General features: G+C 39.6%; 4 protein-coding genes across 4 annotated transcripts in view; 1 reads left to right on the plus strand and 3 right to left on the minus strand.

The window, feature by feature from the left end:
* Window positions 1-472: 472 nt before the first annotated feature.
* On the minus strand, window positions 473-1,811 carry LOC106080897 (E3 ubiquitin-protein ligase CHIP). The gene has a single exon (XM_013242500.1). The coding sequence runs from the start codon at window positions 1,695-1,697 to the stop codon at window positions 819-821; it is 879 nt and encodes a 292-aa protein (XP_013097954.1). The 5' UTR covers window positions 1,698-1,811; the 3' UTR covers window positions 473-818.
* A 1,388-nt stretch (window positions 1,812-3,199) lies between these two features.
* LOC106080899 (calcium load-activated calcium channel) overlaps window positions 3,200-21,764 on the plus strand; it is a 29,363-nt gene continuing 10,798 nt past the window's right edge. The window contains exons 1-2 of the mRNA XM_013242502.2: window positions 3,200-3,330; window positions 3,390-3,467. Of these exons, the coding sequence (XP_013097956.1) occupies window positions 3,270-3,330; window positions 3,390-3,467 (139 nt within the window). The 5' untranslated portion in view covers window positions 3,200-3,269. The remainder of the gene's footprint in view (window positions 3,331-3,389; window positions 3,468-21,764) is intronic.
* Window positions 5,201-15,455, minus strand: LOC106080895 (putative uncharacterized protein DDB_G0282133). Its single transcript, XM_013242498.2, has 4 exons — window positions 15,268-15,455; window positions 15,108-15,170; window positions 7,207-7,369; window positions 5,201-7,136 (listed from the first exon to the last, which is right to left on the minus strand). Exons 1-4 carry the CDS (start codon window positions 15,336-15,338, stop codon window positions 5,232-5,234), a joined length of 2,202 nt encoding a protein of 733 aa, XP_013097952.2. The 5' UTR covers window positions 15,339-15,455; the 3' UTR covers window positions 5,201-5,231.
* LOC106080898 (N-acylneuraminate cytidylyltransferase A) lies at window positions 10,681-11,442 on the minus strand. Its single transcript, XM_013242501.2, has one exon. The coding sequence runs from the start codon at window positions 11,424-11,426 to the stop codon at window positions 10,704-10,706; it is 723 nt and encodes a 240-aa protein (XP_013097955.2). The 5' UTR covers window positions 11,427-11,442; the 3' UTR covers window positions 10,681-10,703.

The raw sequence follows: 21,764 nt of genomic DNA on the forward strand, positions 1-21,764 counted from the left end.
AAAGTAGTGCATTTATATTTTGAAAGATGTTCTTTCGGTTGCTGGGAAGATAAACTTTGCCATGATGTACGGCTGTCTGTTGGAGGTTTAAATGGGACAAATCGATGCATGATTACATGTGGCCCCATATGCCATATAAACCGATCCTACAATTTGATTTCTCAAGCCCTTAAGAGCGCAATACGCATTCGAACGGTAAGTAATTTTACATTATGTCGTCTATTATGATGTGTAACATCCATGCCTAGTATGATCCAAAATTGGTCAATATGTACAATCGTTTCTCAGTTTGATACATTTGCTTATAGAATTCTTATTCGATATTGCATGGCGAGTTCTGCAACGACTTCTTACATCCGCCTAGGTATGATCCAAATTTGTATGAAACATATAAGCCGATTATCCAATTAAAAATTGTTGGTTCCTGCTTATATAAACGCATCCGTTAAAACGTTTCTTCAAAAAATCAAAATTATAATTATAATAGATTTTTATTGGATTTTGTTTTAATTTTAACGCAAAATAGTGAACAATTTTATCTTATCCATCTTCATCACACACTAACAATAGTGATCGGCATTCTCGTTTTTGAATTAGAAATGACCTGCAAATTTTGTTTACAACTAATTTAGTATAGGTGTATGCATGAAAATCGAAACAGAAAAATATCTTGTATATGCATTACATTTACATACATACATAACGGCTTTAAAATTGTTCTTGGAGAGTTTTCAGGGATTTGGCCGCCACTTTTTGAAATTTATGTCAGATAATTTCTTTCGAACAGTAGTATCTCAAAACCACATATGGTTTCACACTCAGTAATCCAAGGCCCATTCATTCTCTGCAATGAAAGCTTCAACTACTTCCTTCATTGCAAAGTTTGGTATAAGTTGATCTTGGGTTAATTCAACACGAGTGACTGGGTCAAAATGTCCCACACGCTGTAAGTGTTCTTCAATGTCCTTGCGTTCATAGGTTATACCCGAAGGAGTTATAACTGGGTCCGTGAGTATTTCAAAGCTTATTTTGCCGCACAAGTAATCGGGGACATCGCGTTCTCTTCTGCGCTCATCGACCTTGGCAAAGAGATTGTTTAACTCCTTAACATGATCATCACATTGCTGCTCTATTTCCTGTTGTTTATCCTTAAGTAGGGCCTCATTGGTGGTTTCATCAATTTGCAGTTGACTCAAACGCTTTTCCATATCTTCCTTAATGAGCCTATTCAGATATGTCTGTAGTTCAATCTCCCGCGATATCTGTTTTTCTTCCAGCGCACGCCAACGTTTCTTGCGTGCTAGACGAAGCTGTGACGTTATATCGTCTCCAAAATTCTGCTTTTGCTCCTTAGATAAATCATATGCCCTTTGTAGGTGTGTTATAGCTTCCTCGTACAGTTCCATTTCCATCAGTGATTGGCCGGCAAAGAAATGGGCCTTCAACATGTTTGGCTCCAGGTCCAATGCTCTTCTGCAATCTTGACATGATAGCTCCCAACGTTTTAGTTTTAAATAACATAGAGCTCGATTGGTGAAGTATGTGGCCACATCGGGATTCTTAATTATTGCCTTTGTATAACAATTAATAGCATCATCGTATTTGCGTGCTGCAAATAAACTGTTTCCTTGCTCCTTGAGTTGGACATCTGTGTAGTTGCTGGTCGAATATATATGATGATTGTTGCTGCTTCGCATTACAATGCAGAATCGATCTGGTTGCACTTTCTTCCAAAATAAAAAAAAAACACCAAGCTAATTCTTCCAAATTGGAAAAATAAGAAACAGCTGCTTAGCTAAATACAACTGTTTAAGGGCGATACGCACCACAAATGAAATTTTCGTTACCATTAGAAATGCATTGACATAGCCAGGATGCACTTATAAGGTGAGTTCATTCGAACAGCTGAGTATGATTTTTTTATTTTTGTTTTGTTTTTGCAGCAATTCTAAATGTCGAAGGCTTGATAACATAGCTGTGATTTTTCTCAAACCTGAAAACGATGTTCTATTTGATTGGATATTCCACACATAACCAATAAAACAGTTTTATAATGATGAAAATACACATTTGAAGAAGATAAGTTGCAAAACAATGTTTATTTTTTAAACCACTTTTAAGTTTCAATTTACGGCATTTGCCACTCTTTGGGGGTAAAATTTTGTTGTTGTGCTAATGATCCTACCTCATAATTGTACCATGGATATAACCAAAACGAATTTTCTTTACAGATACCCAGGATTCACTAATAGAAGGTTAGGTCACATGCAAAAACACAAAGTGGATAGGCCCCATAAACATCATTAAGGATGTCAAATCTGACGATTGAAAATGTCATCATATAGGAGAAAACGTAAACAAAGAATGAATGTAAAAAGAGAACAAGTTGACATCCTCAATGCCAAGTACCGTCAAATCTTAAAAAAAAAGTATATCGGCTGATCGCTTGGCTTAACCTTATTCAGTGAATCCTGACAGATACCCATGACCTTAATTGTTTTGCCATGCCAACTCTACTTCAATGCTGTTATCTGCCATTTGACTTTTGTTTGTTGTTGTTGTTGTTGTAGCAGTGTGTTGTACACTGAGGCGGCAGCCCTTGCCGATGGATAACTCCATCGGGTCAATCCGGTACGTACAACCGGCTGCCATGGGATTGCCTTTTGTTTGTATATTATGGCTGGTACAATGTTCGTTTATAGCGACATTTTTTCGTGATTACTTGTATTAGATCATAGATTTTGAAACAAAAAAACTTGCTGATAGTATTTAGTAGGACATTCTCTCATTACTTATGAATAATTTTTCTTAAAAGTATTATATTTTCATATAGATTTTTGTAGTGTTTCAAAAAAGTAATCCCGAAAAATATGTGTTTTCAACTGTGAAAGACGAATATAGTACCAACCTTCAGTGAGGAATAGAGTCTGTTGGATTTCTCAATAATTTAACAGGCATTTTCGCTTCGAACTAAGTCACTAGACTTTAACTATAATGCACACACACATCCAAAACTCGTTGATAGATAGTGTACTTCGCGAGAAAAAAATGTACTCAGCTGTTTGCTGTACACTACCTAGGTTAAAATGTCTTGGCAAATCCTTATTTTATGGTACCATTTTAGTACGACTTCCATCTTATGCACGCACTTTATTTTGGTTCAAACTTTGTGCTGCCTTCATATATGTCAAATGTGGTGTCATTAGCCAGCTGTCATACTTGTGGTTTCTGATAGGACGTGGTTGAACGAATTTATTAATAATTGAAAAATGTGGGGCGATACGATTTTAATTGTTTTCATATCAATTTGTACAGCCCTGTTGGGTGAAGGTTTGTTCTGTTATTTATTTATTTAATTGCGGATTTTTTAATTTATGTTTTATTCATAGGTCTTACTTGGGTTTTGGTTTACCGGACCGAAAAGTATCAGAAATTAAAGGGTGAAGTAGAAAAGCAGAGCAAAAAATGTAAGTACTTGCTTTCTGTTTGCAATAGGTATTTTTGAACATTTAACGTATGTAATGTCAGTATGCGGGATTTTCATTATTTTATACAAATTCTCTTTCCGTAGAGTAAATTCGTTTTTTCCATTCATTATTTGGTGGAAATAATTCATGATCAAATATAAGTCTGTCTGTTCATTATAAGATATCTCTGTCTGTCCACAATAAGAGGTTTCTGTCTGTTCATAATGAGAGACCTCGAAGATTTCTGAAAGGAATCATTAGCGGTCGTAAGAAACTAACAGCCTACTGTAGTACTAGTTCTGTCCCAAAAACCTTTCATTTGTAATCCATGTTGTCTTTATCGGTCTGTCTTTCCTTATTGTTGGTTTTCGGTTTGCGCCGTTGCTGTTGTAGCCACATTTTTATGTGGAGGTGATGATTCTCGTCAAGCTCCTGTAAGTGAGCAAGCTCGTTCCGGTCCAAGGGACCGATCGCCGCGGGAACAGGTTGGCCGTTGGTTATTTAAAGGCGCCAATAACTCGCCTTGTCATATCGAGCATCATAGGCACTCTGTATTTGTGCAAGAGCCGGATCCGCCCGACTTCTAACGGAGACTCTCCGCTCAATACCGCTGATTGTCCGCGACAGCCGTTGCAACTACTCCGTGTGGAGCATTCCACTATCTGCAACTTGTGGACGTAGCTAAACCATGTAGACCACACAGATCGGACCTCAGTGTTCCAGTCTGTGTGGTGACTACAGGAATTTTCTACTCTCAAGTAACTTAATTTTAGGTTTTGTGGCGATTTCATACGGCGACTACAGGAATTTTCCACTCTCAAGTACCTTAATTTTAGGTTTTGTGTGGGTGGGTTTTGTGGCGATTTCATAGCACTTGCCCTCGGCGTTAAATTTTTTGAATTTCTGTTAGTAGTTGACAAACTATTAAACAGATAACAGGGCTGCACGTATTTAATAATGTAGAATATAATGTAATATAGACACCTTACCTCGAATGGGCATCCTACAAATTCAATGGTGAAACGCTGGTAATCAATGAGACAAAGACTATCAAAATTCTATGAAAACAGGATAAAAGCTTACATTGACTACAGCAATTGTCTACTTTCAAGTACTTTAATTTTAGGTTTTGTGTGGTTGGGTTTTGTGACGATTTCCAGCATTGATTGAAATTTAGATTCGTACTCTATGGATGGGCGCCCCTCCGACTTATGGCCACGATATAGGATTTATTAATCGTACTATATTCCCGAATAACTTTCATTGATATGATTGGTCAACATGGGGCTTTTGGCGGTTGAGCGATCCACATACACTTGGTCGCCAAATTGAATGTAGCTTGTCCAAAAAGTAAGATGTCAGATTCGTACTCTACCCCAGAAATTTGTGTAAAAAAACCTATTATTTGAATTCCATGTAGTCGTTACCCAATAAACAGAACGTGTAGGGGGTTTTTGGGGTATGGTCCTTCCCCATATACATGACCCTCCAAATGTCGGGCCTATGTTTTTGGATTACAATAAGAAGACACAATTAAGAAGATTAAGTCGTCGCAACCATATTCGAGGTTTGGCATTTTTAAAAATTGGATCATAAGATTTAGCATTAAGAAGCGCTACGAACAAAGTTTAGCTATGCAAAGGAACTTTCCTATTTCCTATTGACGTAGATTCGGCGTAGCTAATTTGCTTCGTGCAATACATTGTCTAAAGCTTTAGTTAACATTTATTTATCTTATTCTTAAAATTATAACATTTATTTTAATTAAGACTGTTTTGGGGTGCCGGTATCACTGCTGGATGAAAAATCAAAATCGCTTTCATTTCCTACATTGGGCTTTGCTGATGCCGTCTGGCCTTTATCCACAGAACTTTCATCAGTTTCACTGCTCTCGACAAAATTAACCCGCTTTTTATTCTTTTGTGCTTCTTTTTTATCAGCCGTTGCCAGTATAGATGTTGGCTTAGTTTTATTACCATCTGTGGACTCTACATTGGATGTTTCAGCTGGTTTCTGTTCTGATACGATTTCAGATTTTGGAGTTGTGGCTTCTGAAGTTATTTCATCTTGTTCGCTCTGTGTAGCATTAAAATTTTCATAGGCCGCAGGATCTGTGGTATTTAGTTGTGGATCTTGTTGATCGTATGTTTGGTTATAATCATAGCCCTCCTGCTGTTGGTACTGGTAGCCTTCAGTGTACTGCTGATCTGTGCCATATTGGTCTGATGTAGCATTTGGATCGGGCTTGTATTCACCCGTGGCTTCGTCGTATATATAGCCAGGATATGAATACTGCGAAGGATCATAGTTTGAATAGTCATATTGTTGTTGTTCCTGGCCCTGCATGGCTTCTTCGGTAGCGTTAGGGTTACTTTCATATCCAGAATAATCTGTACTATTATTTGCGACATTTTCTGTAGACGTGTTGCTTTGATTATAATCATATGATGATTGTGGATAATTTTGATTATCCAAATCAGTGGTTTTAGTATCCTCTTTGGTTGGTACTGTTGTGGTATCATAATTTATAACATCTTTGTCTGCAACGGTTTCGGGCGGGTTTTCTTTTCCTTGTTCGTTGGTCTCTGTTTTTGTGGGCGATTGTGTGACCAGATTATCTAAAAGCGCCGGTGACGCTGTTGCCTTTTCCGGTTGCTGCAAATTTTGTTTCGCTTCAGGTGAATTTACCAGTTCACCGTAGATAGCGCTTTCGATATTTTCAATTGATACGGAAGGCGCCTGAGATTTCTCAGCGGAAGTTTCAGGTAATGGATGCAATTCGCTTTGTTCTTTAATAATATCTTGTTGGTTAAAGGGTTGCTTGTCCCCATGTTGATTTTTAGGAGATTTGATAGAATCTTGATTTGTAATTTCCATGGTTACATTTTGGGAAGACTGTTGCATATTCAAATCTGGTTTAGTGCTAGATAGTATGGAGTTATTTTCATTTAAATCAGGTTGTTGCTTGAGCTGCGTTATATCTTGGGAACCTGAATTTCTTGGTTCGATATCATTACCTCTGGAAGAGGCACTGGTGTCTGTAGAAATAGTCCCTTGCCCTATATTGGCATTTGGTATACTTTCAAAAGTAAGTGGATCACTTGTAGAAGACAAAGATGTTGGCAGATCAAATTCAGAACATTTTTTGCCTGTATCTGATCTTCCAATGCCTGCAGGTTCGTATCTTTTTGTTTCTGATATGTTCGTATATAATTTTTGTTCTGGAGCATTCAAATTTTGATGCTCGTCACCATCCCTGGCCGATAAGCTTGGTTCATACGGTTGCATATTATATGGTCTATTTGGGTCCTTTCTCATATCCAAGCCATCGCTGCGAGCAGAGCTTAAGGTATATTCCGATAATGGCATTTCCATTAACTTTGACTCTGGCATGACATCCCTTTGCGATCGATTTAGAAAATCTCTCTCCATAATTAGTGGGTCATTGCCATATCGCTGATAATTATTCTCTATGAAAACTGGTTCTTCATAGATTTTACTATAAGTGTATGCATCGACAGCGGGGGTAGACATCATTCTCGTTTGTGCTGTCGCTCCTGGCAATGGTGTTGTGGCCATCCTTGGCGCAAGTATGGGAACACTAGAACTCTGCAAACATCTTCTGGTTTGAGAATGAACTAATTTAGCAAAATACATTTCATATTGAAGCTGTAAAATAAATATTAACAACATAAAATTTGTGTAAGATTTACTTTTTGGAAAGCTACATAATGCTTACCTTCATCATTTTGAGTCTTTCGCTGCGGGCGTTCATTGCAGCCGTCTGTTGTTCAACACGTTCCAACATTTGAACCAATTGCTTGTTTCGCTCATTACGCCTATGTTGTTCCTCCAGAAACTGTTGATATCTTTGTTTCGATCTAGATCGTACCATTTTATCACTAGGCGAAAGGAATATAGATTTTTATATATGTCTGTATGTGCGAGCTACTGTATTATTTTATTGTATATAGATTGAAAGAATGGATTCGGAGCGGAGCATCTCGTCCGAATTGAACATGATCCACATCGGACCATATTTTGATATAAATTTGGATCATGGAGTTGCACTAGTCCACTCGATATCCAAACCACGTGTGGGTCATATCAAAACATTTTTGGATAGAGCTGCCATATGGACCGATCTGTGATATTAAGGAATTGCTTTTGGCATATGAAGTAGAGTTGGATGGGAGCAATAGAGCAGGGGGCCAACGTAGCGCAGAGGTTAGCATGTCCGCCTATGACGCTGAACGCCTGGGTTCGAATCCTGCCGAGACCATCAGAAACAATTTTCAGCGGTGGTTTTCTCCTCCTAATGCCGGCAACATTTGTGGGGTACTTTGCCATGTAAAACTTCTCGCCAAAGAGGTGTAGCACTGCGGCACGCCGTTCGGACTCGGCTATAAAAAGGAGGCCCCTTATCATTGAGCTTAAACTTGAATCGGACTGCACTCATTGATATGTGAGAAGTTTGCCCCTGTTCCTTAGTGGAATGCTCATGGGCAAAATTTTCATTTGCATTTGCAATAGAGGAGGATTTAGACCATAGTAGGCATAAATTTAGGAGGTTATAAGGAAGATTAAGCAAAATTTCTTCCAAATCAAATAGAAACTGAGCGCTTGAGAGGTTTAGGAAGTAGAAGGCTCAAGCGAAATCAATTCGGGAGATCGGTTTATAAGGGGAATATAAGTCGATATAGACGGCGATCAAGAATACATATAATCGGAGTTGAGTATTATTTGATATCGTAAAAGCAATGACAAAATTAATATATTGGGTTGCCCAAAAAGAAATTGCGGATTTTTCATATAGTCGGCGTTGACAAATTTTTTCACAGCTTGTGACTCTGTAATTGCATTCTTTCTTCTGTCAGTTATCAGCTGTTACTTTTAGCTTGCTTTAGAAAAAAAGTGTAAAAAAAGTATATTTGATTAAAGTTCATTCTAAGTTTTATTAAAAATGCATTTACTTTCTTTTAAAAAATCTGCAATTACTTTTTGGGCAACCCAATATTACTTGCCCCAAAATTAATATATCACTTAAGATGAAAATTAAAAAATAAATAGTTATTTTAAATGTAAAATAGCAGGAGCGGAAACATTTTTGCCTGAGCGTAGCGGAAAAAAACGTACCCGCACCGGGTCCCTGATTTAAAGCAAACTAAGAGAGTTCAATGTATGATATAATGGATCAAAAAGGTTACAAAAGGGCCTATAGCAAAAATTTGGCCAATGTAAACCTTATTTGGAGTTCATTATACAAATTATCACTAAAATTTTCCGTTGAATTTGATGGTTAAGGTTGCAATTATTCACGTGTTGTTGCTGTAGTAGTCACATATTTGCATGTGGAGCTAGTCACATGACACAAGGTGTTTCAGTCTCCGACTAACCACAAATCCACAGACAAATTCATGCCTCGTGTTTTGACAACTATAGTATAGTTCGTCACCATTTGCTGATGTTGTGATGCCATTCCCGGTCCATCGCACTTCCTGTAAGGCGCTAATATTTGCCTTGTACTTCTCCAATACATCCGCCAGCGCGTATACTGCACCTCTGTAAAGAGTGCGGACATTTCAGGTGCAGATCCACAAAACATTGTTTTTTTCCGTTTGCGTGGGTTGTCAACGTTAGGGGGTCCGTTTTTACTATTCTTTTGTTTCTCAGAGTGATTCTTGTAGATTTACAGGGCGTGTTACTGGCCCAGCGCTCCAACCGCATGTGTTTTGAGGGATCGCCCATGTGTCCATCGGTGTCGCGAGCCGCTTGCTCAAAAATCCGACGCTCGCCTCCAGCCGCACCTAACCTGGAAACAGACTCTGATGTTGGCCATTGGTTATTTAAAGGCGTTAATAACTTGCCTTGTCATATCGAGCATCATAGACACCCAGTATTTATGCAAGAGTCAGTGCCGCCCGGCCTCTCAATGAGACTCTCCGCTCGATACCGCTGATTAACCGCGACTGCAATTGCAGCTACATTCCACTATCCGCAATTTGTGGACGCGCCCGGTAGATCGCAGCTGAGCTTTTCGTGATAGCAATGAACACCACATAGATCGGAGCTAAATTTCCAGCCTGTGTGGTGGTGCCGCGGAGCATTCCACTTTTCGCAACCGGTGGACGTGCCCGTTAGCTCTCAGCTTAGCTTTTCATGATAACAACAAACACCACACAGATCGAAGCTCAAAGTTTTAGCCCGTGTGGTGCTCATAGTTATGCCGTGGAACATACCTTGGAACATTCCAAAAAGAGACAGGGTAAAGTTCTCTCATATCAATGTGTGCTGCCATATGCAAGTTTAAGCTCAATCATAAGAGACTTCCTTTTGTAGAGTAGATCAAATGACTGAATAACTCACATATGTGCCCTTTCCTTGGCAAATCAGCGGCTGTAGCAACACAAATATGGCTGAATAGAGTGGAATTGGAAGCTTCACGAGAAGCTTAGCTGGGAGCTACCCGGCGCGTCCAGAGGTTGCGGATAGTGGAATGCTGCATACGGAGTAGCAGCAATGGCAGTCGCGGACAATCAGCGGTATCGAGCGGAGAGTCACAGTGAGAGGGCGGGCGGCACCGGATCTTGCACAAATGCTGAGTGCCAATGATGCTCGATATGACAAACCGAGTTATTGGCACCTTTAAATTCCCAATGGCCACCATGTTCCCGCAGAAATCGTTTATTTGGACCATTACGAGCTTGCTCACCCACAGGAGCTTGACGAGGATCGCCACCTCCACATGAAAATGTGGAAACTTCTTTTTCCCTTGAAACATGCCAACAACAACATCATTATACAGGCTAAATTTAGTGCAGATAGTTATAACTACGGTCATTTAATTGCAAATTGGGCAATACTTATATATGGGAGCTATGCCTAAATCTGGACCGATTTTTGCCAAAATTAAAAGAGGGACAAAAAGGTGGCATGTGCAAAATTTCATGACGATTGGACCATTAATACGACCTATAGACAGAATACATGAACTCACAGACGGACAGACGGCCATGGCTAAATCGAATCAGAAAGTGATTTGATCGACATACTTAATATATGTCTATCAACTCTCCTTGTAGGCGTTCCAAACAAATGCACAAATCATAATGCCCAGTACCACAGTGGTGGGGTGGGGTATAAAAAAAAGTCTTTTAGTAAAATGCAAGCAAAAAGTTTTTATTTTTTCTATAGAATATTTTGTGAAAATTTCCTGCTAAAACAAACCTTTAGATGTTAGTTTTTCATAATACATTGTGCTATTTGGTAATCAATTAAAGAATCAATTTCAATGGAGTCTCTGGTCTCAATTTCTACAACAGCACACCAATCATTTTGCAATAAATTTTGATAAATTAAATTTCTATTAGAGAAATAAAACATTCCCGTTTCCTCAAGTTCTCCTTTCCAATCCTGTCGTCTGGGTCTGCGCTTGGGATTGAAATTCAAAGGTGTTAGCATTTGATGGTTCAATTCTTTCCATCGCAGCTTATGAGATCTCTTAACAGCAAAGACACATGGATGAATACGAAATTTCTTCACCGCCTCCTTAATATAGCTTGGTTTCAGGAATACCGACGTACATTGAAATAAGGCAAATTTTTTCACAAATTTGTTCTTATATAGAAATTCTTTTATTGCTTCGACAGACGTTGAACTGTCTTGAGCAAAATACGGCATTCTTTTGTATACCAAAGCACCATGCTTGATTGCCTCTCCTTCTATATTTTCACTATCTGTTGATATCCATATGGCGCTAAACTTTTTCGTTTCTTTAACAATTTGAATTATGTGTCCCAATAGAGTTGTACCATTGAAGGGTAGTAGATTTTTATTTCTGATTCCTTTTGATCCACCTCGTGCAAGTATGATGGCATGTGTATCATATATAGAACAGCATTCATAAATTGATAACCATATGAATAAAGTAACAAACATTTTTAAAGGCGGAGTATTCATCTTCCGAACAATGTAAACTAACTGAGAAAGCTTTCGAGAATGAATTAAGATGTGACTCGAAACACATACGTAGTATATAAGTCTATGCTGGTAGAGCAATTTATTAGCGCTCATTGTGTGACAAAAATATACTTAGCATTTAATCGCTATGTTGGCATGTATTTGTATCTATTAGAGCAAACGTGATCAATTTTAAACAAATGTTTTGTTGTTGTAACAGTGCATTATGTCTTCATTTGTTAATCGTTTTCTAGGTTCTGTCATATATCTTAACATAGGAAGATTGCTAATATATTGGGGTACTCATAGAGTAATTTAAGTGTAATTTAAATAGGATTCTTTGAACCGGTGAACCGGGGCGTTTGTCTTATAATCCCTAGATCCAAGGATTCTTTAGTCGTGCGAACCTGTTACGTTTGTCGTATGGTCCCAGTATTTAGAGCCCTTCTAAATCAAAGAAATTAGGGGGAATGTATGTCCCATATCGAACACAAGCCAAAAATATTCTGTTTTGTCATGTGAAGATAACTTTTTCTCAAGCTATGAAAGAAGATGGTCTTCAAGAACGACATTCACTAAGTGGCCGGTTGTCGTTTCTGCTAACGTATGACATGAACCCGCTACACTGGTTCTCTTTTACCCTACCTCTATTGAAAAGATCAAACTGTGTTTGGGTGAGTATCACAAAACATCAACTTAATGAAATAGCTTTGAAATAGAATCAGCCGAACGAAGCAACAGGAAGTTGTTTACACTGCACGAGTGCGTCGGTTTGTTTTCTATAGTCGTAGGCATAAGAATTTATGTGCGGATGTGTATGCTGCCCAGCTATGCTCTAGATCATGAAGATTACCTGCACGATATGACTCCATACGGGTTGGAACTCTGAGCTCCGATTTGTGTGGTGTTAATTGCCATCTGGAAAAGTTCAGCTGGGAGCCACCGGGTGCATCCAAAGGTCGCGCACCATGGAATACTCCGTAAACGAAGTAGATGCAACGTCAGTAGAGGACAATCGGCTGTATCGAGTGGAGAGTTTCAGTGAAAGGCCGGCCGGGCATCATTCTGATGCTAACCACTACGTGTCGGTTAGCTGGACCAGGGGTGTACAAGTCAGTGATATATGTAGAACTTGTTTAGTACTTTTTCGATTTGAGGAGTATCGTAGTGCCCCAGCGACCAATTTAATCTATTTTGAGGCACAACATTCCGAGTGAATAAGATATGATTTCTTATCCTAATCCATAGGAAGGGGAGAAGGAGAACCCTAAAGACACGGAAACTCCCGTTCGAAATTGAAATACAACTATTCAGTACAGAAGATGTTGCCGAAGTCATATCGATTTTGATGCTCAAGAATTTGGGTGAAGTGGAAATGAAATACCTAACAGATGTCCTAAATCTATCCATCTTCTTAAACAGGGCAAACCTGCAGACTATGCAGAGTCAAACAGGGCAATCTCCCTCTTGTCCCCGGTCTTTAAGACACATTAGACACTGCTTCTACCAGGCCTGAGTTCTTCTCTGATCCCAGCGGATCACTAATAAGGATTCTGTAAAATGCATAGCTCTACAACAGCTATGACCACACATTTCAGCGGTCTGAATGCGAAACGGCCTCGTGAACGTACTTTCCTCGTGGCTCTCGACTTGTTAAAAGTATTTGACACGGACGACCACACCATTCTGTTCAATAACATCATTTAGTCTGATCTCACGAACTCGACAAAGAGTTAGACTGTGAACTATATGTGCGGTCGACAGTCATATGTAAAGTTCAGGAATACTAACTCGAAACGCCGTATAGTTAAACAGAAAATCCTCCCAGGGTTGTCCTCTCCCCAATCCTGTTAAACCTCTTCCTTTCCAAACTCCCCCCACCCTCATCTGGCGTGGAGATAATATCGTATGCAGATGACTACTCTTTGCAGGCGAGGGAAAAAGTGAACAAATAAATATTTACCTCCGGGACTTGGCATAATTTTTCAGGGCCGTAACCTAAAACTCTCTCCCACCAAATCATCAGCGACATTATTCACATTGAAACATTGAGCTCCAATTTGAGAGGTGTTCATTGCTGTCAGGAGAAGCTAAGCTGCGAGCTACCGGACACATCCACAAGTTGCGGATAGTGGAATGTAAGGAGCTTGACGAGGATCGCCACCTTCACATGAAAATGTGGCTACGACGGGATAGCTGTGGAACATTGATATTCGATCTTTGTGGTGTTTATTGCTGTCATGAGAAGCTTAGCTGCGAGCTACCGGGCGCGTCCACAGGTTGCGGATAGTGGAATGCTCCATACGAAGTAGCTGCAACAGCAGTTGCGGACAATCAGCGATATCGAGCGAAGAGTCTCAGTGAGAGTTCGGGCGGCACCGGCTCTTGCACAAATACTAAGTGCCTATGATGCTCGATACGGCAAGGCGAGTTATTGGCGTCTTAAAAGAACCAATAGCCAACCTGTTCCGCGGCGATCGGTCCTTTGAACCGGAACGAGCTTGCTCACCTACTAAAGCTTGGAGTGGATCGCCACCTTCATATGAAAAGGTAGCTACAACAACAACAACGAGGAGACTAAGATCCACCGTCAACTCCTACCTAAGCAGTTTCTCGTGGGCTGCCATCGAGAGAACCAACCGAACTTCCTAATCACCGGGATGGATCTAGGAACCATTGCCGGATCAGGATGATCTCAGAGAGAAAAGTGGACTAGGGAAAGAGAAGAAATATCAGTATACTTGCAACGTGTGGCTAAAACAACCACAAAAACTATAGATGACTGTTTTTGCTGCTAAGCCTAATACTAGCCTGTGGTGGTGGCGACCGTGAGTCAACTTCTTTGAAATGGCTGGATTATTTATGGAACTATTTTTTACAATTTTCCCAAACTTCATTTTACTAAACTTGTGCTGTATTATGCTTAAAAAGCCAAAAATTAATATAAACACCATGTATGTATTCCGATTTTCCCATGTAACTCATGACCCTAACATTCGAAGGAAGGGTATTTTTCATATTTACAAAGTCTAATAATGTCAACATGGTTAAACGTACAGTACTATTAAACAAATTTTATAATTATTTCTAAAAGATTAATATTTATCTTCAAACTATAACCACCGTAGCTCAAGGTTAGTGTCCACCGTTAGCCCTAAACGCCTGGGTTCAAATCACGGCGAGAATATCAGAAAACATTTTCAGCAGTGGTTATACTCATGACACTTGCGACACATCTATACTAAGTAGTGTCGATCTGCTGCAAGCCGTTCCGACTCAGCAATAAAAAGGAGGTCCCTTGTCATTGAGCCTTAATCGGACAGCACTCATTCATATGAGATAATATGAGAGATATATGGCCGCTGTTCCTTAATGGAATGTTCATGAGAAAATTTGCAAATAACAACCACACAAATTTATTTCATGCTAGATGTTTTAGACTTATGGAAGTTTGGTTCCCATATCCTCCATTACAAACTGACACAACCTTCAGCGATTATTTGTGGGCATGTGTCTATAATCTTGCTAAGTGTTATAGAATAATTATTTAAATACATTGACAAACACAACAGCAGTATTTTAAGAGTGGGATAAAATTTGAACTACATAAATTCCCACAAAAATATTGGATTTTAGTTGGATTTAAAAGAATAAAGAATATTGCGTAACCATCCTACTTACTGTTCTTCTCGCTTTTGTAGAATTTTATCCAATTTATGCTCCAGTTGTTGTCTCGATATTTCACTATTGTATTTTCAAAACAAAAATAAATTAAAAAAAAAATGTTTTTATCCTGTTTATGAAAATCTACCACTTGTCCAGGACTGTTTGTGCTTTATACCTTCTTTGTAATTTTTCCTGTAGCAATTCCACTTGTAATTTATAATTATCCAATTCCGATTGAGGGAACATGGTTTATAATGGGAAAAATCTTTTCAACGTATCCACAATAACTAAATTTTGCTTATATAAAAAAATATAGATTGTTAGGATGCGAAGACAATGTCGTGTTGACTAGTAGGCTGTCGCGCGTACTGTATCCTTGCACCTTTTTTTTGCTTTCAAATTTGTACGTATGTTAAAGTAATAATACTGTTTCTATAATGCTTTTCCTTTTGAACCCAAGGAAAGTCGCTTAATAATACATGTGATGTTTAGTATTTAATACGTATGATGGGTAGTTTGTTTATTTCGAACATGATTCGTTGTCCTGGCAACAACATAAGTACTTGACGAATTGGTGGTAGTGGCAAAAGTGGTGGTGGCTGCTACGACGGTAGTTTTTTTTTAATGGATAAGGATTTTCTAGAAGCAGGTGCAGTGGGGAAGAAATGAGTATTCATTCATATAGCCAAATGGTCTGTTTTATCAAATGTGAAAACGGTTCCGACCTACCTTTCTTTTCTTACCCTACGCTGTTTGGTGGGTTTAGTTGACTACAAAACATTTTAAATCAAACCTAGGTTAGATTTAAGTGGCAGTCTGCCATCAGACTCACATAGACGTTTTCGTCCATTGTGATACCACAGGAACAGAAGAAGGATGATGCCTTCTAATTCCTACCGTTGAACCATCCAGATCGCTTTAAAAAGCCCAATAACTTGCGAATGTTCACATCCGCTAAATCAAACAGGTTTTCAAAGAAGGATTTTCTAGGAGCAGGTGCAGTGGGGAAGAAATGATTATTCATTCATATAGCCAAATGTTCTGTTTTATCAAATGTGAAAATGGTTCCGACCTACCTTTCTTTTCTTACCCTACACTGTTTGGAGGGTTTAGTTGACTACAAAACATTTTAAATGAAACCCCAGGTTAGGTTAGGTTTAAGTGGCAGTCTGCCATCAGACTCACTTAGACGTTTTCGTGCATTGTGATACCAAAGGAACAGAAGAAGTAAGATGCCTTCTCATTTCTACCGTTGAACCATCCAGATCGCTTTAAAAAGCCCAATGCGAATGTTCACATCCCCTAAATCAGACAAGTTCTCAAAAAAATGAGAACCTAAAATCGAACTCCTTCTAACTCCTAGTGCGGGACACACACACAGAATGTGTTCTGTAGTCTCTTCTTCGTCGATGTCCTCACAGCTTCTGCAAAAGTCGTCGCTGGCAACCTTCAGTCTGTCGGCATGTTTTCCGATTAGACAGTGACCTGCCATGACGGACACAATGACTGAGACGTCTGTTCTAGTCAGTGAATGAAAAAAGATAGACCTCTTCAAGTCTAGATTAGGCCAAATTGGAATGCTCACTGCCCCCTCTTTGTGACCATCTATCATTCGTTGTCCTTCGGGCCTGGTCCTGAAAACTTAGCTTATATGTCGCTAGAGGCATACCCACAGATTCCTAGTCCTAGTCTCGCAAGCTTGACTGCTTTATAATTCCCTGGGATATCTCTGTGGCCCGACACCCAGAACAGGTGAATTTTGAACTGTTCAGCCATCTCGTTGAGAGATCTGCGACAGTAGAGGGCGGTTTTTGTGTTCAGAAATATTTTCTTTAGGGATTTAATGGCTGTCTGAGAAGATATTTATGCCAATCGGCGTAATGACATTATATCTTAGCCATTCTACCACTTCCTTAATTGAAAAAATCACAGCTTGATACACACTGCAGTGGTCGGGTAACCTTTTTGAAATGATAGATCTTTACAGTACACCCCAAAGCCCACTTGGTCGTTTAGTTTGGAACCATCCGTATAGAAGACTATGTGGCTTCTGTAACCTGGGATATCGTAGTTCCAATCGGTTCTATCAGGAAAAGTGGTCCAGTAATTTTTATCAAAAGGTAGGGTGTAATCTTCACTGCCTGGAACATCGGATATTGTATTGTCCCTAGCCGCCAATGACCAATGAGAAAGCTCCCTTAACCTCACGGCAGTGGTCGCGGCAATTTGTGTAGCCATAATGTCCAGAGGCATAAGACGTAGCATTAAATTCAGTGCATTAGATGATGTCGTCCTCAGTGCGGCTGTGATGCCCAAACAACCATCCTTTGGATCCGGTTAAGTATTGAGCAGTAGGCGGATTTTCGAAACACCGTCCACCAGACCATATAGCATTATAGGTCTGACAACTGCAGTATATATCCAATGCATAACACGCGTCCTAAATCCCCAACTTTTGACAATGGCTCTCTTGCAGGTGTATAGGGCAAGAGTGGCCTTTCTTGTCCTTTCCAAAATGTTGGATATGAAGTTCAATTTCCTGTCCTGCAAAACACACATTCTCTCCACCCAAGGAGACAGGTTCCACTGTAGGCAACTTGTATCTCCTGCTGAAAATAACTACTTCTGTCTTGCACGGATTTATACCCAGACCACTTTCGGTAGCCCACTTTGCTGTTGCACGTAGAGCTTCTTGAAGTACATCTCTTCAAACCCTATTATTCATAAAATTTTTTGGAGGAGTTTTGTGGGAATAGGATGATTTTTTATATGAAAACAGCAATAAATAATAATAACAAGTAAAAGCGTGTCAAGCTCGGCCGGGCCGAATCTTATATACCCTTCACCATGGATCGCATTTGTCGAGTTCTTTTCCCGGCATCTCTTCTAAGGCAAAAAAGGATATAAGAAAAGATTTGCTCTGCTATTAGAGCTATATCAATATATGGTCCGGTTTGGACCACAATTAAATTATATGTTGGAGACCTGTGTAAAATGGCAGCCAATTCGAATAAGAATTGCGCCCTTTGGGGGCTCAAGAAGTAAAATAGGGAGATCGATTTATATGGGAGCTGTATCGGGCTATAGACAGATTCAGACCATTATAAACACGTATGTTGATGGTCATGAGAGGATCCCTCGTACAAAATTTCAGGCAAATCGGATAATAATTGCGACCTCTAGAGGCGCAAGTAGTCAAGATCCCAGATCGGTTTATATGGCAGCTATATCAAGTTATGAAGCGATTTGAACCCTACTTGGCACAGTTGTTGGATATCATAACAAAATACTACGTGCAAAAATTCATTCAAATCGGATAAGAATTGTGCCCTCTAGAGGCTCAAGAAGTCAAGACCCAAGATCGGTTTATATGGCAGCTATATCAAAACATGGACCGATATGGCCCATTTACAATACCAACCGACCTACACTAATAAGATGTATTTGTGCAAAATTTCAAGCGGCTAGCTTTACTCCTTAGCATGCTTTCGACAGACAGACGGACGGACATGGTTAGATCGACATAAAATGTCGCGACGATCAAGAATATATATACTTTATGGGGTCTCAGACGAATATTTCGAGCAGTTACAAACAGAATGACGAAATTAGTATACCCCCCATCCTATGGTGGAGGGTATAAAAATGGAAACTAAATTAGGAGGTAAAAAAGTAAGGGAATATTTTATTTCTGCGAAATTTTCTATGAATAAGACAAGATTTTCGTAAAAATTTTCCAAACTCCAAACTCAAGGGCAGATGAACCAATTATCTTGAAATTTTTACAAATTGTATAAAATGCCCCTGTAGTAAAATAAGCTACCTAATTTGTCGACATTCTAAGGAGTACATTTAACCTCAAGCGTAAAATATGAAATTTAAATGTACGAATAGGGACCCAACGTTGAAACTATTACCGACACTTGGAGTCCTGGAATCTTGGTATAATGAGATTGATCAAAGGCTTATCATTACGAAATTAATGGTAAAGGAAGTCTTGCGGAGTTTCCAAGCATTAGGACTGCTCAGATACAAACAACATGCCTATGTCAAATGAAGGTCAGTGGAGACTGCCCTGCCCGAGGTTGTGCATAAAATAGAAGAACCCTTCCATGCCAAGACATAAACATTGGCGGTATGCATTGACTTCAAGGGACCGTTTATGCATTGACTTCAAGCGGACCGCCACGCTGATCCAATCCTTAGACCAGTATCGGGTGGACCGGGGCGTTAGAGGTTGGATAAACCATATGCTAAGGAACAGGTGGATAAATTGTGGGTCCAATGTCATGAATATAAGAGTGAAAGTGGCAAAGGCCATGCCCACAGGGGGGCATTTTATCGCCACTCCTATGGACTACCATAAATTACCCATGGCAGCCGGTTGTACTTACCGGATTGACCCGATGGAGTTGTACAACACATTGCTACAACAACAACCATAAATTACCTATTACGGATGCTTAATGAGGAGGGATTTGAACCGGGACGAACACGATGTTATAATACTTTCAAGGGGTAAGGATCCGAATCAGGTATGTAGGAGTGCCGAAAGGGTGTTGGAGATGGCATACGACTGAACTAGACTTAGAGAGGTCTCAATGTTAACCCAGAGAAGCCTGAAATCGGCCTGTTTACGAGAAACATGAAGGTGGGCCAATTTGAAGCACCACATTTCCTCAATTGAACGATTTTGATTTCTGACAATGTCAAATACTTAGGAGCGATCTTAGATAGGAAACTGAATTAGAGGTGTCATATACTCGAGCGTACCGAGAAGTCTTACAGATTTTGGCCACTATGCAGACGGGCCGTAGCTTCGAAATGAGGTCTGAATCCAAAATGTGACTCAAATGAATGGGAATTAGGTTTGAAGTAAGAACCTGAAAGACGTATTTGGCACCAAATATCTGGGAGACCGCTGCACAACTAAAACCGCCGTTGACTGTCGCAGGTCTTTTAACGAGATGGTTGAGCAGTTCAAAATTCCTCTATACTAGGTGTCAGGCCTAGAGCAGATGAGCTTGCAAAACTTTAAATGGGAAACTAAAGAACATCTGCTGTTTGCGAGTCCCGTAAGCACGCAAAAGGAGCTCCAATAAGAGCTCCATCTTCGTCTTCATGTTTTTGGTACTGTGGTATCACAATGGACTTAAATATCTTAGTGAACCTGATTGCAGACTGGCACTATAACTAAACCCCAACCACATTACTAACTTAAAATCAACCTAAGGTATAAATTGTCTTTTGCCCGTAGCTCAATTTATAAGTCCTTTTTGCCATCCAATTTTTTTTGTGCTCACCTTTTTCCATTAAGTGCAAATTGACTTAACCTTTCGACGATGTTTCTCTGATAGACTGAGTTCAAGCTTGTTTTTTACCGTCTGCCCTTTAATGTACACAAATATTGCGGCATTTGTTGTTTGTTTATATGGACTAGGTCACCATAGAATATGTTTCCTTTTTTTTGTGTTTTATTATACATACTTTATTATTAGATGTTCCCAGAGAGTAAAGCGTAAAACAACGTGACACGTTTTCCTTTAAAAAGGGGACTTTCACTTCCGCTAAAGTAAATGCAAAAAAATAATTGAGCAATTAATTCTCAGCTAATGCCGGAAATTAAAGGAAACACTGCATTTTATAAAAACACTTTAACGTCATAATAGGGGTTTTAAAAGGGAAAGGGTCTTGTATATCTTGTATGCATATCAACCAACCTACTTAAAAAAGGATTCTAGTAAAAATATTGGAGTGTTATATTCGACTAAAATATATAAAAGCCCTTAATATGACCAGATTTTGATAATGTTGTTTTTTCTCATATATTAAAAGTATATTTACATTTATTATCTTAAACACCTTAAGAGTGGGTTCGTCGTTCTAAATGACCATTAGAAAGTAACTATAATAAATAGAAGATTGTTTCCATAGGTTGGTTAGGTTGAAAAGAGGGTGCGGATAATTTCCCCCTTTGCCACTATGGACATACACCTAAGCCAGTAATCGGCATGTTGTGCGCTCTAAATACTAAAAAGTAACGTCGAAGAAGAAAATTTAAGTCAGGAATTCCAGGAAAATCACGGAAAATCACTTATTGTTTTCCATACCACGTTGGGTTGACTTGTATTCTGTTCCCACCAAAGTGGCGCTGTCTGTTAGCCGCGAAAGCCGGTCAATGACATAGGTAATGCTCCAACGTCTCATCAACTTCTCCACTTAGCCTACACATGCTATCACTTGCCGCGCCGATTTTTCATAAGTAAGCACGTAGTCCTATGTATCCTGTTACGACCTACTGTTTGCTTCCTTTCAGTAATAGCCTCGTCTTCTCACAATCCGGATCTCTACATAGGATTTTCGTCGTCCTGCCGGCCGTTTCGCTGTTCCACAGTTCGTAGCCTACGCTCTTAACTCGGACTGCGTCGTCTCGAAAGACTTCGGGTTTACCAAGTTTGTTGATGGCAGTCCTCTGGGCTTCACTGCCAAATCGTCTGCATTTTCATTCCCCCTTACTCCGCTATAGCCCGGCACCCAAACGATGTGGATCGTGCCATTCTCAGAGAAAGCGTTAATCTTCTTCTTACTTTATTGCCCTTATGGTCAGTTTACTGTCCGTAAAGATGTTCACCTCACCTCACGCATTCCGTGCTCGCACGGATCTCCGCTTGC

The sequence above is a fragment of the Stomoxys calcitrans genome, chromosome 3, assembly GCF_963082655.1.
Source record: "Stomoxys calcitrans chromosome 3, idStoCalc2.1, whole genome shotgun sequence".
Classification (NCBI taxonomy): domain Eukaryota; kingdom Metazoa; phylum Arthropoda; class Insecta; order Diptera; family Muscidae; genus Stomoxys; species Stomoxys calcitrans.

Coding starts and splice junctions, on each gene's coding strand:
- LOC106080897 (XM_013242500.1), bottom strand. CDS start 1,697: ATGCGAAGCAGCAACAATCATCATATATATTCGACCAGCAACTACACA.
- LOC106080898 (XM_013242501.2), bottom strand. CDS start 11,426: ATGAATACTCCGCCTTTAAAAATGTTTGTTACTTTATTCATATGGTTA.
- LOC106080895 (XM_013242498.2), bottom strand. CDS start 15,338: ATGTTCCCTCAATCGGAATTGGATAATTATAAATTACAAGTGGAATTG. Junction 7,370..15,107: donor CTACAAAAGCGAGAAGAACA/GTAAGTAGGATG, acceptor CCTTTCGCCTAG/TGATAAAATGGTACGATCTA. Junction 7,137..7,206: donor AAAGACTCAAAATGATGAAG/GTAAGCATTATG, acceptor TTTATTTTACAG/CTTCAATATGAAATGTATTT.